This window comes from Haematobia irritans, chromosome 1 (assembly GCF_050003625.1).
Source record: "Haematobia irritans isolate KBUSLIRL chromosome 1, ASM5000362v1, whole genome shotgun sequence".
NCBI classification, from domain to species: Eukaryota; Metazoa; Arthropoda; class Insecta; order Diptera; family Muscidae; genus Haematobia; species Haematobia irritans.
The window spans coordinates 157,327,871-157,343,191 of record NC_134397.1 but is presented as its reverse complement, the minus strand read 5'-3'; the positions used below and the strand labels follow the sequence as shown (position 1 = coordinate 157,343,191).

Here is a 15,321-nt window from a genome sequence, read left to right as displayed (position 1 = left end):
CGAAGTAAAATTTGGGGATCGATTATATGGGGTCTATATATAATTATGGACCGATATATACCAATTTTGGCAGGGTTGTTAGAGACCATATACTAACACCACGTTCCAAATTTCAACCGGATCGGATGAAATTTGCTTCTCTTAGAGGCTCCGCAAGCCAAATCTGGGGGTCGGCTCTACGTAAAAGTGGTCCAATATGGCCCATTTGCAATACCATCCGACCAAAATCAATAACAACTACTTATGCCAAGTTTCAAGTCGATAGCTTGTTGCGTTCGGAAGTTAGCATGATTTCAACAGACGGACGGATGGACATGCTTAGATCGACTCAGAAATTCACCACGACCCAGAATATAGGGTCTTAGAGCAATATTTCGATGTGTTACAAACGGAGTGACAACATTAATATAACCCCCACCCTATGGTGGAAGGTATAACAAAATGGTTCTTCTGGACCTTATACACACAAAGCAGAAAAAAATTGGGAAACGGGTATCGCACGCGTTGTTCTTTATTTACACTTTTTTTTATTACTTTTTGAAATTTTTCCAAAAAGTTCAAAACCTAGGCAAACATGTTTTTTACAAAAGTAGTATTGGGTTTTTTGTGAGGAATTTTAAGTTGCATATTTTCCCGCACCACGAAAATTTCTAAACATACTTAGGATAGGTGCGAAATACTTAGTTGCTTTGTTGACTTACTGAGAACTTCAGGTTCACATTGGGGTCTTCGGACCTTCGAAATTACAGTAAAGTGCCATATTTTCCTTTAATTTTTAAATTATATTGGTCAAAAGCAAGAAATATATATTGGAAAAAACATATTTTAGAATTAGACTATATTTGTTCGAATTGGCTATATTTGCCACGAATTATGGTCTCCAAACGGCCGGCATAGCCTTGGCAAGCTGTTGCAATTACGCTAACTTCCGAACGAAACAAGCTATCGACTTGTAACTTGGCACAAGTAGTTGTTATTGATGTAGGTCGGATGGTATTGCAAATGGGCCATATCGGTCCACTTTTACGTATAGCCCCCATATAAACGGACCCCCAAATTTGGCTTTCAGACCCTCTAAGAGAAGCAAATTTCATCCGATCCGGCTGAAATTTGGTACATGGTGTGAGTATATTGTATCTAATAACCATGCAAAAATTGGTCCACATCGGTCCATAATTATATATAGCCCCCATATAAACCGATCCCCCGATTTGGCTTTCAGAACCTCTAAGGGAAACGAATTTCATCCGATCCGGCTGAAATTTGATACATGGTGTTCGTATATGGTCTCTAACAACCATGCAAAAATTGGTCCACATCGGTTCATAATTATATATAGCCCCCATATAAACCGATCCCCCGAGTTGGCTTACGGAGCCTCTAAGAGAAACAAATTTCATCCGATCCGTCTGAAATTTGGTACATGGTGTTGTTATGTGATCTCTAGCAACCATAAAAACTGATCCACATCGGTCCATAATTGTATATAGCCCCCATATAAACCCATCCCCAGATTTGGCTAAAAATAAGAGAGAAGCAAATTTCATCCGATTCGGCTGAAATTTGTTACATGGTGTTGATATATGGTCTCTAACAACCATGCAAAAATTGGTCCACATCAGTCCATAATTATATATAGCCCCCATATAAACCGATCTACAGATTTGACCTCCAGAGCCCCTTGGAAGAGCAAAATTCATCCGATTCGGTTGAAATTTGGTACGTGAATTTACTACATGATATTTAACAACCATGCCAAAAGTGGTCCATATCAGTCCATAATCATATATAGCCCCCATAGAAACCGATCCCGAGATTTGGTTTTGGAGCCACTTGGAGGAGCAAATTTCATCCGAGTCAGTTGAAATTTGGTACATTGTGTTAGTATATGGCCGTTAACAACCATGCCTAACTAGGTTCATATCGGTCTATAGTTATATATAGCCCTCAGATAAATAGATCCCCAATCACACAAAAATTGGTCTATATCGACCCCATATTTCAATTCTGGCTCTCTACGTACCGTGCAAAAATCTATATCGATTCGTAATTATTTGTAGACTTACCTATACATACCTTTTTATCTAATATATATCACGTATGAACTAATTCACAATTTAGAAAACGTCGTTAGGAAGTTTTAAGATACCACAACCCAATTAATTCGATTGTGAATGACAGACATTCGTATAAGTTTATACGCAATCCATGGTGGAGGGTACATAAGATTCGGCCTGGCCGAACTTACGGCCGTATTACTTGTTGTCCAATTAAAACTATACGTTTCTATGATGGTGCTAGAATTTGGCACAGATTCGTTTTTTATTCTGCAAATTCGAAGATGAGCTACATATATCGCTCCAAGTTTTGATATAACACCTATATAAACCGATCTCCCGATTTGACTTCTTGAGCCTGTAGATACCGCAAATTTCTGATTTACCTGAAGTTTGAAATCTAGATGTATTTTCGGATAAATAGGTGTGCTAAATATTATGTGTATAGACCGATCTCCCGATATGAACGTCTAGACATCCCAATTTTATTGCCATTTCCTGGGAGTTTAAATTTTTTTATGTCCAAAAATAGCTGTGCCAAATATTGTGTGTATCGGCTGATTCTTTTTAAACTTTCCGGCATTGTTTTCCTTCCTTATTAGGGGTTTCTCACTTCATGTTTGAGCTTTTCAATATCTTTAGCCTTTTGATGGAACCTAAATTCGCTAATTATGTTGTTTCGATGAGCGAATATATTTGCTTTTTATATTGTCAATATTTTTAAAAGGTGACTTCCATTTATCATATTAAATAAAAAACTAATGACTACAAAAATAATGGCTGTTTGATGTCATATATCATCATACGTGGGTTTTCACTATCCTATCTACCGTAAAATTTTTGGCTCTGCAAATTGTATAAGATCTATATTATCATTAACGAGCTTATAATTTCAATGCATTTGAAAATAATCGCAACGTGCATTAGTATCGTGGTATAACGCCAACGTATATAATGTCATCAGCAGAAGCCACCAACTGCCAATCATCACTATTATCATCGTCATCATTTTTGACATCTAACGGAAGCAGCAGCAATGACACAAAACTGTCAATATTTTTGTTTTTCTCTTATTTTATAAAAAAAAACAGTATTACCCATAGTTGACAATGCGTTAATTTTCATTGACAATCGAATAAAAAAATAAATGTAATGTTACTATCTCAGCCAGCTACTAACGAATAAGTCGTTAATGTTAAACCACTTTTATTAGCTCAATGCTGTGGAGATTCCATATCGCCAAAATCAAAGCATGGTAAATTGCTTTTCATTGCTGCTACAATCCAATATTTTAAAATGAACTGAAACTCTTCTTTTAAAACTAGTTAGGGGTCGTGCAATGGTTAGTTTATTCGCGTTGCGTACACGGGATCATGAGCCACGGTTGCCACAGTTAGTAGAATTCTACTAAAAATGGTAGATTTTTTTATTGTTTTTGTGAGAGGCTCTTTACAAATTTTCTATAGAAATAACATTTTGACAAAATTTTCTATAAAAATAATATTTTGATAAAAATTTTCTATAGAAATAAAATTTTGACAAAATTTTCTATAGAAATAAAATTTTGACAAAATTTTCTATAGAAATAAAATGTTGACAAAATTTTCTATAGAAATAAAATGTTCTATTTAAATAAAATTTTGACAAAATTTTCTATAGAAATAAAATTTTGACAAAATTGTCTATAGAAATAAAATGTTGACAAAATTTTCTATACAAATAAAATTTTGATAAATTCTTTTTTAAATGAATAAAGTTTTGATACAATTTTTTAAAGAAATAAAATTTTGATCAAATTTTCTAAAGAAATAAAATTTTGACAACATTTTCTACAGAAATAAAATTTTGACAAATTTTTCTATAAAATGTTGAAAAAATTTTCTAAAGAAATAAAATTTGTACAAATTTTTCTATTAAATGTTGACAAAATTTTCTAACAAAATAAATTTTTGACAAAATTTCCAATAGAAATAAAATATTGCCAAAATTTTCTATAGAAATAAAATTTTGACAAAGTTTTCTAAAGAAATAAATTTTTGACAAAATTTCCTACAGAAATAAATTATTGACAAAATTTTCTATAAAAAAAATGTTGACAAAATTTTCGATAGAAATAAAATGTTGACAAATTTTCGATAGAAATAAAATTTTGACAAAATTTTCGATAGAAATAAAATTTTGTCAAAATTTTCGATACAAATAAAATTCTGACAAAATTTTCTATAGAAATAAAATTTTGCTAATTTTTTAAAGAAATAAAATTTTGATAAAATGTTCGTTAGAAATAAAACATTGACAAAATTTTCTTTAGAAATAAAATTTTGACAAAATTTTCTATAGAAATAAAATTTTGACAAAATTTTTCATAGAAATATAATTTTGACAAAATTTTCTATAGAAATAACATTTTGACAAAATTTACTATAGAAATAAAATTTTGACAAAATTTTCTATAGAAATAAAATTTTGACAAAATTTTCTATAGAAATAACATTTTGACAAAATTTTCTATAGAAATAAAATTTTGACAAAATTTTCTATAGAAATAAAATTTTGACAAAAATAGAAATAGAATTTTGACAAAATTTTCTATAGAAATAACGTTTTGACAAAATTTTCTATAGAAATAAAATTTTGACAAAATTTTCTATAGAAACAAAATTTTGAGAAAATGTTCTATTGAATAAAATTTGGACAAAATCTTCTATAGAAGTAAAATGTTGACGAACTTTTCTATAGAAATAAAATATTGACAAAATTTTCTATAGAAATAAAATTTTGACGAAATTTTCTATAGAATTAAAATTTTGACAAAATCTTCTATAGGAATAAAATTTTGATAAATTTTCTATAGAAATAAAATTTTGACAAAATTTTCCATAGAAATAGAATTTTGACAAAATTTTATATATAAAAAAAAAATTGTGACATAATTTTTTTATAGAAATAAAATTTTAACAACATTTTGTATAGAAATAAAATTTTGACAAAATTTTCCATAGAAATAAAATTTTGATAAAAATTTCTATAAAAATTAAATGTTGTTGTTTGACGAATTTAAATTTAATAATTTAAATAGGGGGTATTGTAGTATATTTATTTTAATTTTGTGAAGTGTTACTAAATGTATCTAAGAACACTAATACATATGTATGTATGCTCATCTATTAGAAGAACAGTTACAATGTAAATTAAGGTACAAACTAAGAAATAAAATTTTGACAAAATTTTCTATAGAAATAAAATTTTGACAAAAATTTTCATAGAAATAGAAATTTGACAAAATTTTCTATAGAAATAACATTTGGACAAAATTTTCTATAGAAATAACATTTTGACAAAATTTTCTATAGAAATAAAATTTTGAGAAAATGTTCTATTGTATAAAATTTGGACAAAATCTTCTATAGAAGTAAAATGTTGACGAACTTTTCTATAGAAATAAAATATTGACAAAATTTTCTATAGAAATAAAATTTTGACGAAATTTTCTATAGAATTAAAATTTTGACAAAATCTTCTATAGGAATAACATTTTGATAAATTTTCTATAGAAATAAAATTTTGACAAAATTTTCCATAGAAATAGAATTTTGACAAAATTTTATATAGAAAAAAAATTGTGACATAATTTTTTTATAGAAATACAATTTTGACAACATTTTGTATAGAAATAAAATTTTGACAAAATTTTCCATAGAAATAAAATTTTGATAAAAATTTCTATAAAAATTAATTTATAAAATTTTCCATTGAAATAAAATTTTGACAAATTTAAATTCAATAATTTAAATAGGGGGTATTGTAGTATATTTATTTTAATTTTGTGAAGTGTTACTAAATGTATTTAAGAACACTAATACATATGTATGTATGCTCATCTATTAGAAGAACAGTTACAATGTAAGTTAAGGTACAAACTAAGTCAGAAGAACAGAATAAACTTCACTTGGAATTTGGAAGTTGCCCAGCGCGTTTGTATTTAATTTTGGTCGCCACGAGGACTTTACAATTTTCTATATAAATAAAATTTTTGACGAAATTTTCTACAGAAATAAATTTTTGACAAAATTTTTTGTAAAAATAAAATTTTGACAAAATTTTCTATGGAAATAACATTTTGACAAATTTTTCTATAGAAATAAAATTTTGACAAAATTTTCTATAGAAAAAAAATTTGACAAAATTTTCTATAAGATTAAAAATTTTGACAACATTTTCCACAGAAATAAAATGTTGACAAAAAAATGTTCTACAGAAAATAAATTTTGGCAAAATTTTCAATATAAATAAAATTTTAACAAAATTTTCTATAGAAATAAAATTTTGATAAAATTTTCCACAAAAATAAAATTTTGACAAAATTCCATACAAATAAAAGTTTGATAAAATTTTTTATAAAAATAAAATTCTGACAAAATTGTCCATAGAAATAAAATTTTGACAAAAATTTTCCATAGAAATTATATTTTGACAAAATTTGTCACAATTTTGCAAACTTTTTTATTTGATTGTTTTTTGGTAAAAATTTCTTAAACTTTTGGTAGATTATTTTTGGCTAGAATGGCAACAGTATCATGAGCTCCATCACAATTGTGTCCTCTTAGTAATGCTTGTGCCATTTTTGAGTGTTTCATAGCTTCCCTACGTGGGAAAATCATATGAATCGCCTTGTGGGCTCGAATATACTCTGAAGAAAAGCTTACCCGGTTCCAAATATTTTGTCTTTAACTAATGATTTTGGTATTGATTCCAACCCTTACGTCAGTATCGCAGGAATTTTCCCGGTATCAATTTTGAAATTGTATTTTGTTTTGAACATTAACACGGACATATTATATATTTTTTATTATTAACTATAAATCCTATGAGAATTATCTCAATGGAAAATTTTAAAATAATATTTTACTTTTGCCCTATAGACATTATAAGCGGCAGCTTGTATTTCCACCATGTAGTCATTTTCCGGAAATGGAATCAATTCGAACATTTCTGGTTTCAATATCCATTTGTCGATAATTAAATCATGCTATTGCAAATTAAAAAACGTAATAAACGTAATATTATTTTATATCATTTAATATATATAATAAATTACTTACGTTATAAGGACAAGAATGATTTATATTGGTATACGGTTTAAACATTTCATAAATTATTTTCCAAATCATATTGCGACTTGGTTTCTTCACAAATGAACAAAAATCTATGGTATCATTGTACATAAAAGGCCTGTAACCATTACCGCGATGATAAAGTTGTCCATTAAACTGTAGAAAAGAAAATGTGAAGAAATTGATTGTTAAAAAAAATCGATTGCACGGTTCCTAAAGATTTTGTCTTTACACTATTAGTTTTTTGAATTGATGCTTGTTTCTTTTCTGTCAAGATTCAAAAGGTCAACAAATTTTAAGACAATGTTATTAATTTTAAAGATTTTTTCAGAATTCAAACAAAATTTTCAGACTCGGTACAACTGATTTTCGACGACTTCCATGAAATTCGACTTGGAGTGATCACGGTACATATGATCACCATACATATAAACACTGGTGCTTAAGGGGGCTTCATCGCCAAAAAAAATTAATTAAGTTAATCGATCTTCTGTTGTTGAGTTAGTTGTAAAAATTAATCGCACAAAAATATTCCCGATTTAATTCTAACATAATCCTTTTCGGACGAGCGATTTATCTGGCCACGAATGTGCAAAAAGGGAGCCTACATTGAAAAAATATTTTAGTATAAACATACATATTTCATATCCTTAAAATACGTTTGCCATTTTGGCGTATTATAGAAGACAAATTTCACTGATACAAAGTATTTTTATTTGATCGAAAGTTGGTAAACTTTTTATTGCGCGTTTTACTTAGAGTTAGGTGATTATACTTTAAAATGAGTATCTTTACATGAAAGAAAATTTTATTGGACTAAAGATAACTTGGATATAATAACTCTAAACTTCTAAACTTCTTGATTACGAAGCGCGGTTGTCACAATTGGTGGAATTTTACCAACAATGGATTTTTCAAAAAAATTCTAAGAAGTACTTTACAAATTTTTATAGAAATAAAATTTTGAAAAAATTTTCCTTGGAAATAAAATTTTGAGAAAATTTTCCATAGAAATAAAATTTTGAGAAAAATTTCTATAGAAATAAAATTTAGAGAAATTTTTCGAAAAAAAAAAATAAAAATTTGTCACAATTTTCTATAGAAATAAAATTTTGAGAAAATTTTCTATAGAAATAAAATTTTGAGAAAATGTACTAAAGAAATAATATTTTGACAAAAATTTCTATAGAAATAACATTTTGAAAAAAATTTTCTATAGAAATAAAATTTTGAAAAAATTTTCTATAGACATAAAATTTTGACAAAATTTTATATAGAAGTAAAATTTTGAAAAAAATTTTGTATAGAAATAAAAGTTTAAGAAAATTTTCTATGGAAATAAAATTTTGATAAAATTTTCTATAGAAATAAAATTTTGATAAAATATTCTATAGAAATAAACAATATAGAAATAAAATTTCGAGCAAATTTTTTATAGAAATAAAATTTTGAGAAAGTTTTCTATTGATATAAAATTTTGAGAAAATTTTCCAAAGAAATAAAATGTTGATAAAATCTTAGATAGAAATAAAATTTTGACAAAATTTTCTATAGAAATAAAATTTTAAAAAATTTTTCTATAGAAATAAAATTTTGATAAAATATTCTATAGAAATAAAATTTCGAGCAAATTTTTTATAGAAGTAAAATTTTGAGAAAATTTTCTATTGATATAAAATTTTGAGAAAAATTTCCAAAGAAAAAAAATGTTGATAAAATCTTAGATTGAAATAAAATTTTGAGAAAATTTTCTATAGAAATAAAATGTTGTCCAAATTTTCTAAAATATTGTCAAAATTCTCTATGGAAATAAAATTTTGAAAAAATTTTCCATAGAAATAAAATTTTGAGAAAATTTTTGATAAAAGTTTGAGCAAATTTTCTATAAGAATAAAATTTTGAGAAAATTTTCCAAAGAAATAAAATGTTGATAAAACCTTAGATAGAAATAAAATTTTGAGAAAGTTTACTATAGAAGTAAAATTTTGACAAAATTTACTATAGAAGTAAAATTTTGAAAAAAATTTGTATAGAAATAAAATTTTGAGAAAATTTCCGAAACGTGCGTCCATCCAACCATCTTGCAGTCTATAGGGCTTTGCCCAAATAAATTTGACAAACATTCTTTTCCTCTGTTGGTTAAGCTACACTTGTAGTATAGTCAATGTATGGTTTTAAGCTGCAATAAAAAACAACAACAATGCTTAAAGAACAAAACCAACAATAACAAAACAAAACCAATGAAAATTTTCATAGAAATAAAATTTTCTGTAGAAATAAAATTTTGAAAAAATTTTCTATAGAAATAAAATTTTGAGAACATTTTCTATGGAAATAAAATATTGGGAAAATTTTCGATAGAAATAAAATTTTGAGGAAATTTTCTATAGAAATAAAATTTTGAGGAAAATTTCTATAGAAATTTAATTTTGAGGAAATTTTCTATATAAACAAAATTTTGATAAAATTGTTGATAAAAGTATGAGCAAATTTTCTATAGGAATAAAATTTTGAGAAAATTTTCCAAAGAAATAAAACGTTGATAAAATATTATATAGAAATAAATTTTTTGAGAAAAGTTTCGATAGAAATAAAATTTTGAGAAAATTTTCTAAAGAAATAAAATTTTGTCAAAATTTTCTCTAGAAATAAAATTATAAAAAAATTTTCTATAGAAATAAGACTTTGAGAGCATTTTCTATAGAAATAAAATTTTGGGAACATTTTCGATAGAAATAAAATTTTGAAGAAAATTTTCTATAGAAATAAAATTTTTGATAAAAGTTTGAGCAAATTTTCTATAGGAATAAAATTTTGAGAAAATTTTCCAAACAAATAAAATGTTGATAAAATCTTAGATAGAAATAAAATTTTGAGAAAATGTTCGATAGCAATAAAATTTTGAGAAAATTTTCTAAAGAAATAAAATTTTGTCAAAATTTTCTCTAGAAATAAAATTATGACAAAATTTTCTATAGAAATAAGATTTTGAGAACATTTTCTATAGAAATAAAATTATGGGAACATTTTCGATAGAAATAAAATTTTGAGGAAATTTTCTATAGAAATAAAATTTTGATAAAATTTTTGAAAAAAGTTTGAGCAAATTTTCTATAGGAATAGAATTTTGAGAAAATTTTCCAAAGATATAAAACGTTGATAAAATATTATATAGAAATAGATTTTTTGAGAAAAGTTTCTATAGAAATATAATTTAGAGAAAATTTTCTAAAGAAATAAAAGTTTGTCAAAATTTTCTATTGAAATAAAATTTTGATAAAATTTTCTATAGAAATAAAATTTTAATAAAATTTTATATAGAAATAAAATTTTAATAAAATTTTATATAGAAATAAAATTTTAACAAACTTTTCTATAGAAATAAAATCTTGAGCAATTTTTCTATATATATATAAAAAATCAATAGAAATAAAATGTTGACAACATTCTCTATATGGGTAGCCAGCGTGGTGCAATAGTTAGCATGTCCGCCTTGCATACACAAGGTCGTGGGTCGATTCCTGCTTTGACCGATCACCAAAAAGTTTTTCAGCGGTGGATTATCCCACCTCAGTAATGCTGGTGACATTTCTGAGGGTTTCAAAGCTTCTCTAAGTGGTTTCACTGCAATGTGGAACGCCGTTCGGACTAGGCTATAAAAAGGAGGTCCCTTGTCATTGAGCTTAACATGGAATCGGGCAGCACTCAGTGATAAGAGAGAAGTTCACCACTGTGGTATCACAATGGACTCAATAGTCTAAGTGAGTCTGATACATCGGGCTGCCACATAACTTAACCTAACCTATAGAACTAAAATTTTGAGAAAACTTTCTATAGATATAAAATTTTAAGCAAATTTTAATAGTTTTTTGGTAAAATTTTCTCCAAATTTTTGTAGATTATTTTTGGCTGAAGTGGCAACCGTGCTACAAAGCCGAAAAGCATATAGAAGACTTTATTTTAAGGAATGGTCAAAGATGTCCTTAAAATACGAATGCGAATCTGGCTTAGCATACACTGAAAAATATATTGACCTAATATGGAAGATTATACAACTTAAATTTTAGGATTCGAAATTTACGCAATGTTAAGGACAAAATTCTTTAAAATAATGACATTTTAATTAAAAGAAAGTTTATAATCCTTACTTCAAAAATTTTTTTCATTAAATTTATGACACATATATTGAAATTTTGCATCTCTCTCCTGAAGTTGTAGATCTTTGAAGTAAGGCAAATTTTCCTTAAAATAAAGAAAAACATTTTTAATTTAAAGAAATCGTCTGTAACTAAACTGACATATTGCAATTTTAAATTTAAGATAAAAACGCTTCAAATAATAACTAAACTGACATATTGCAATTTTAAATTTAAGATAAAAACGCTTCAAATATAGGCTAAGTATAATTTAAAGGATTTGCATCTTTGGTTTAAAGCTTTGTTAGCATTAAGAAAACTGTTTTTACTTTTAAGTACATGGCATAATTTGGATTTTGAAATTGGAATTCGTTTGTTCATAAATACCTTTATTAATATATCGCAAAAAGAGTATAAAAATTCGATGAATGAGATCTGTATCCAATTTCAGTTTTATTAATACTAGATTTAAAGCCAATGAGGTCCGCAAAAAAAGTCTTTATTTTAAAGAAGCCGCATCTTTGGCTCGGAATCCTTAAGGGAAGGTCAAAATCTTTGGATCCAAGTAAACTTTTTTTTTTTTTGAGTGTAGAAGGTGCATTTCGATGATATAAAGGTTTTTCTTTGGCCAAAAGTCGATTAACTTTTCAATGAAGTCGTTTTGTCCTTAGAATTTAGTCATTCGACTTAACAGTGGGTATCTTTACATGAAAGAACATTTTATTTGACTAAGGTCAACTTAACTTTAATAGTTCTGAAAAATGAATGGAATTGACTTTGAATTTGTTATTTTCTTGCATCTGGACTATAAAGCAAAAAAGCGTCCAAAAACAGGAGAAGTATTTCCACAGTTTACAACACTTTATTAAGACTGTTTCTACTTGAAGTTCAGTCCGAATTTGGAAATTTAAGTGTTTATTAACACGTTTTTAAAAAACTTTGGCATGTGAAGAAAAAAACTGAAAAAAACGAATTAATCAAAATTTGTTCCCTAGAATTAAATACGCAAAACTAAAATTTAAAAGAGGAGTGGGCCGTAAATGTATCCTTACTTCAATTCTCTCTTTGGCTCGAAATCATCATCAAAATTATACGTGTAAAGACAAAATCTTTGGAACCGGGTATGGGTTTATTTGCAGTATAGTAAAATTATTGTGAAATATTTTTCGACTGAGTTTTGATGGTTTACCCTTTTTTTCTAACAAATTAACTTGGGAAAATCATCGTACTTACTGAAATATTTCCAACGGGAAGTTGATGTAGCGCCACATGTAAATTTAAGCTGACTACATCTCTTGCCAATGCTCTCAATTGGCATTTTTTAATACTAGCAAATGATGAATCCAATAATTCACATTGAAGATTTGTAAATTTTACTTTAAAACAGAGAATATTTTTATAATAAAAAGTTACCAATATAAAAATAACAAACAGTAATCGCTTATAATACAATGTCATTGTGATGTGACAATGTTCTGAAGTTTTATCAAAATAACAGTGCACTTTGAACGTAATGTGACCCTGAATATACTGAAACAATCATATTACATGTTTATGTTTTTTCTATATAATTTGCTATATTATTTTCTTATAATCAGGTTAATTGATCAAGAAAACAGTTAAGTGCTAAATAATGGGAATATGTCATTAGTTGTTATATGTATGTGATACATTATCAATTTACCACACTGAAAAAATTATTTGCGTGATATTAAAGATTACGCAACCTAAATTTTAAGATGCGAAATTTACAAAATATTAAGGAAAAAATTCTTTAATGTAATGAAATTTTAATTTAAAACAAGTTTATAATCTTTGCTTTAAACATTTTTTTTCATTAAATTTAGGACACACATTTTGTAAATTTGCGTCCCTCCCTTAAAGTCGCATGTCTTTCAACAAAGGCTAATTTTCCTTAAAGTTAAGAAACACATTTTTGATTTTTGAACTTTAGATTTAAGATAAAATCGCCTCATATATAGGCTAAGACCTATTTTGAGGATTTAAAGGCTAAGGCATCTGCTAAAGGCTAATTTTCCATCAAGTAACGAAACACATTTTTGATTTAAAGAACTTGTCCTTAAATTAACTGAAATATTGAAACTTTAGATTTAAGATAAAATCGCTTTATATATAGGCTAAGACCTATTCTGAGTATTTAGCGTCTTTGGTTTATAGTTTTTATACCCTCCACCATAGGATGGGTGGTATATTAACTTTGTCATTCCGTTTGTAACACATCGAAATATTGCTCTAAGACCCCATAAAGTATATATATTCTGGGTCGTGATGAAATTCTGAGTCGATCTGAGCATGTCCGTCCGTCCGTCTGTTGAAATCACGCTAACTTCCGAACGAAACAAGCTATCGACTTGAAACTTGGCACAAGTACTTGTTATTGATGTAGGTCGGATGGTATTGCAAATGGGCCATATCGGTTCACTTTTACGTATAGCCCCCATATAAACGGACCCCCAAATTTGGCTTGCGAGGCCTCTAAGAGAAGCAAATTTCATCCGATCTGGCTGAAATTTGGTACATGGTGTTAGTATATGGCTTGCGAGGCCTCTAAGAGAAGCAAATTTCATCCGATCCGGCTGAAATTTGGTACATGGTGTAAGTATATGGTCTCTAACAACGATGCAAAAATAGGTCCACATCGGTCCATAATTATATATAGCCCCCATATAAACCGATCACCAGATTTGACCTCCGGAGCCTCTTGGAAGACCAAAATTCATCTGATTCAGTTGAAATTTGGTACGTGGTGTTAATATATGGCCTCAAACTCCCATGCAAAAATTGATTGACATCGGGCCATAATTATATATAGCCCCCATATAAACCGATCCCCAGATTTGACCTCCGGAGCCCCTTGGAAGAACAAAATTCAACTGATTCTGTTGAAATTTGGTACGTGATGTTAGTATATGGTATCCAACAACCATGCAAAAATTGGTCGAAATCGGTCCATAATTATATATAGCCCCCATATAAACCGATCCCCAGATTTGACCTCCGGAGCCCCTTGGCAGAGCAAAATTCATCCGATTCGGTTGAAATTTGGTACGTGATGTTAGAATATGATATTTAACAACCATGCAGGAATTGGTCCATATCAGTCCATATAAACCGATCCCAAGATTTGGTTTTGGAGCCACTTGGAGGAGCAAATTTCATCCGAGTCAGTTGAAATTTGGTACATTGTTCTAGTATATGGCCGTTAACAACCATGCCTACCTAGGTCCATATCGGTCTATAGTTATATATAGCCCTCAGATAAATAGATCCCAATCACACAAAAATTGGTCTATATCAAGTTCATAATTGTAAATAGCCCACATATAAGCGACCCCATATTTCAATTCTAGCTCTCTACGTACCGTGCAAAAGTCCATATCGATTCGTAATTATTTGTAGACTTACCTATACATACCTTTTTTGTCTAATATATACCACGTATGGACTAACTCACAATTTAGAAAACGATGTTAAGACGTTTTAAGATACCACAACCCAAGTAATTCGATTGTGGATGATAGTCTTTCGTAGAAGTTTCTACTCAATCCATGGTGGAGGGTACATAAGATTCGGCCTGGCCGAACTTACGGCCGTATATACTTGTTTTGAATTAAGAAAACATTTCTACTTTGAAGTATCCGTTATAATTTTGGATTTTTAAACTGGCATTTGTTTGTAAGTTTGTACCTTTATAAATAAACCGCGAAAAGATAATGAAAATTTGGTAAATGAGACCTGTATCCTAATTTTAATTTTATTGGTCCTAGATTTAAAGCCAGATAAATCGCTAAAAAATTCTTTATTTTAAAGAAGCCGCATCTTTGGCTCGGAATCAATACCAAAATGCTTAAGGGAAAGTCAAAATCTTTGGATCCAAGTAAACTTTTTGTTAGTTCACCTAGCAAACACAGCGTCGGCAAAAGAGTAGTGAAAATGTTCTATTTGGATCTGGAAGAGGTGCAAAATTCGCTCAGAAGCGATGCATTTAAAATT

General features: G+C 27.9%; 1 protein-coding gene across 1 annotated transcript in view; it reads right to left on the bottom strand.

Annotated features, from left to right (window-relative positions):
• LOC142232734 (uncharacterized) overlaps positions 1-15,321 on the bottom strand; it is a 70,581-nt gene that overhangs the window by 54,985 nt on the left and 275 nt on the right. Inside the window, exons 2-4 of the mRNA XM_075303384.1 lie at positions 12,541-12,683; positions 7,160-7,327; positions 6,967-7,086 (exon numbers count right to left, since the gene is read on the bottom strand). Coding sequence (XP_075159499.1) covers positions 6,967-7,086; positions 7,160-7,327; positions 12,541-12,683 — 431 coding nt within the window. The remainder of the gene's footprint in view (positions 1-6,966; positions 7,087-7,159; positions 7,328-12,540; positions 12,684-15,321) is intronic.